At 29.1% G+C, this 2,603-nt stretch overlaps 1 protein-coding gene across 1 annotated transcript in view; it reads left to right on the top strand.

Annotated features, from left to right (window-relative positions):
• Positions 1-2,603, top strand: part of LOC106473425 (general transcription factor IIH subunit 4-like) — a 46,906-nt gene that overhangs the window by 30,544 nt on the left and 13,759 nt on the right. The window contains exons 7-8 of the mRNA XM_013934106.1: positions 1,062-1,130; positions 2,455-2,538. Coding sequence (XP_013789560.1) covers positions 1,062-1,130; positions 2,455-2,538 — 153 coding nt within the window. The remainder of the gene's footprint in view (positions 1-1,061; positions 1,131-2,454; positions 2,539-2,603) is intronic.

Genomic DNA, 2,603 nt, shown 5'->3' with positions numbered 1-2,603 from the left:
TGTTTATTGATAATCTGCCAAATTCTGTTAACATTTGCTTACTAATTTAAAAGTTATAGCATGAAAACTATAACAACCACACAATGGTTACGAGGTCGGTCCTAGGGACCGATCCCGTGCTGAAAGAGTTAAGTTGTAAATAGGTAATTTTGTTTAAAGTTTGCAAAGGCTATTTGTTCCAGAAGATTTTACATTACCAAATTTTATAACAGTAGCTGGTGTCCAATTTTGGAAATAAATTCTCAGAAGATGATAGTGTTAAAATTTCATCTTGATTGGTTGGTAATTAAAATTATTAATGTGACAGAGAGGTATTTTGAGTAAGTTTTTCATTTTTATCATGATTTGGTATTTTATACCATTCTGTACCAGTGGAGTCCACATGTCATGTCATCATGTCATTTTATGTTTTTGCTTGTTACAACATTCAATGTAAATGAACTGACAAAAACATTGGGTGAAATTTTTTCTGTAAGATACATAGGGAATCCCAACAATATGTAGTTGGATTAACTGCAATATTTATAGTATTTTTGTTTACATTTCTTTTGTGTTCTGGCTGTTACGATGAACCTTGTAAACAGTAAAGTCATGATCCACTGAGTAATTTGGTGCATAAATGATTTATAAGTGTTCAAAAATCTGATGTGATATATTGAACTGCATTATAAATTTTAAGGTTAACTGTTCAATACAAATAAATGAATGAAAAAGAAATGGCTTATATAAATAGTGTTCCAGCCACTGCTGTGTTTGTTCTATCCCAGCCAGTCTGAATAGCTCTGAATTTAGAGAAAAACATCATTGGTAGTGGGTATGACAAATATACTCTTGTTATTCAATCATACTTCTTGAAAATCCCTAAGAAACTAAATAAGAATGTATTGTTTAAAAATATAATAAGCCTAATACTAATATCTTATGAAAAGTATAATTGTAATTATTGAATTGTAGAAATATTATATTTATTCACAGATTCTTTATAAATGTTTCTGGTTGACATTTTAACTATAAGATATTTATGTTTTTCATGAACAGACTTTTATTTTGTTTTTATGCAGAGTCGAGGCCTACACCTTGTGGAATGCTTAACCTTCCTCTTCCAGCTCAGCTTTTTAACTCTTGGAAAAGTAAGCAGAACTAATTTATTTTTAATGTAAATATAAAAAGTTTTTATAATGTGTTTTCCACATGTAAAAAAAAAACTGTTCCTTGGGTAAAAAAGTTTTCAGTTTTGGAAAAACATATTCAATGTTTAACGTGAAGAAACAAAATCAACACAAATATGGACCCTCAGGTTTTTTGTAATAGATAAGCATTTCCACAGAAAGGAAAATAATTAAAAGTTATTCTTTAAATTTGGAAGTTGGCCAAGCAAACCATGAAGGTTTCTGTAGCTTAAGATGAATGTAAAGAATTTTGAATCCATATAGCTTCACGATGTTGAAATTAAAAACCAGGCAAATGGTATAGCATGAAATATTTTGTAATATCTTTTCACAAGCTAACAAGATCTTCTCTTTACTTAAGATTATAGAAGTACCGAAACATATGAAGCCCAGTGAAATTGTTTTAAATATAAAATTCTGGACATAAAATCTTTTTTGGAGAGGCAAGGTTTTTGTTTTAAATATCATGATTGATTTTTTTTAATCTTAAAGCAATAAAGTAAGAATCTCAAATCTTGTTTTAAATATTTAAATATATCCATGCCTTCATTCATAGTAATATATATCCTCAGCCAAAGGGGCCAAATGCTGATCAGTGTTAGCATTCCTGACTGTAGATTTTGGTTTGTTCACCAATACCAGCAAAAAATTAAAATCCTGCTCTTTGCTTTGGAGTCTTGGGTGCATTATAACGTCTCTTTCAAATCCAGCTATTAATTTAGATTAACCTTTGAGTTGGATGTGGGTAGTATTGATCACTTGCCTTCCTTGTAGTCCATCACCTCAAAATTAGAGGCAGCTAGTGCAGATAGTCCTTGAGTAGCTTTGCATAAAATTCAACAAAAAAAACAATCCTCAACCAAGTTATTTTTAAGGATTTCTTTAATTGGTCTGATTAGTAAAGATGTTTATTAACCATACCAGTATCCATTTTACTGGTTTGAATTATCTGCAATTAGTAAAACGTTTTTAATTTTATTTGTGAGAATCTTTGACTGAAAAAATTTACGTTTAGAAAATGTTGTGGAGTTCTCTTATACATGTAAATTCTTGTGCTACAGTTAAAAACTTTGAATTTTAATAAATATAGTATTTAACAAATAAACAGAAATATGATTTTACATTGATAATATGTTACTGCAAGTTATGTTTTTGATTATTTGGCAGTGAGTGTTAAACTTTTTGTTCGTGTAAGTAAGTTTTCAACAGATTTTACTGAAGTTAACTGAGGTATCTTTGACATTAGATTTATTATCTAAGTTTCTTTTTTTTTACAACTATACAGGATTACAGCACAGAAGGGATGACTGAATCTCTGCTGATTTTTCTACAGCACTTGAGAGAAGTTGGATTAGTTTATCAGAGAAAGGTAAGGCTGTTATATTATTTGAGAAAAAATAATTATTATTGTTATTATTATTATTTGAGAAAAAA

The sequence above is a fragment of the Limulus polyphemus genome, unplaced genomic scaffold, assembly GCF_000517525.1.
Source record: "Limulus polyphemus unplaced genomic scaffold, Limulus_polyphemus-2.1.2 Scaffold6162, whole genome shotgun sequence".
In the NCBI taxonomy this organism is placed as follows: domain Eukaryota; kingdom Metazoa; phylum Arthropoda; class Merostomata; order Xiphosura; family Limulidae; genus Limulus; species Limulus polyphemus.
Note: the sequence above shows the minus strand (reverse complement) of the source record. Positions and strands in the feature narration are given on the sequence as shown.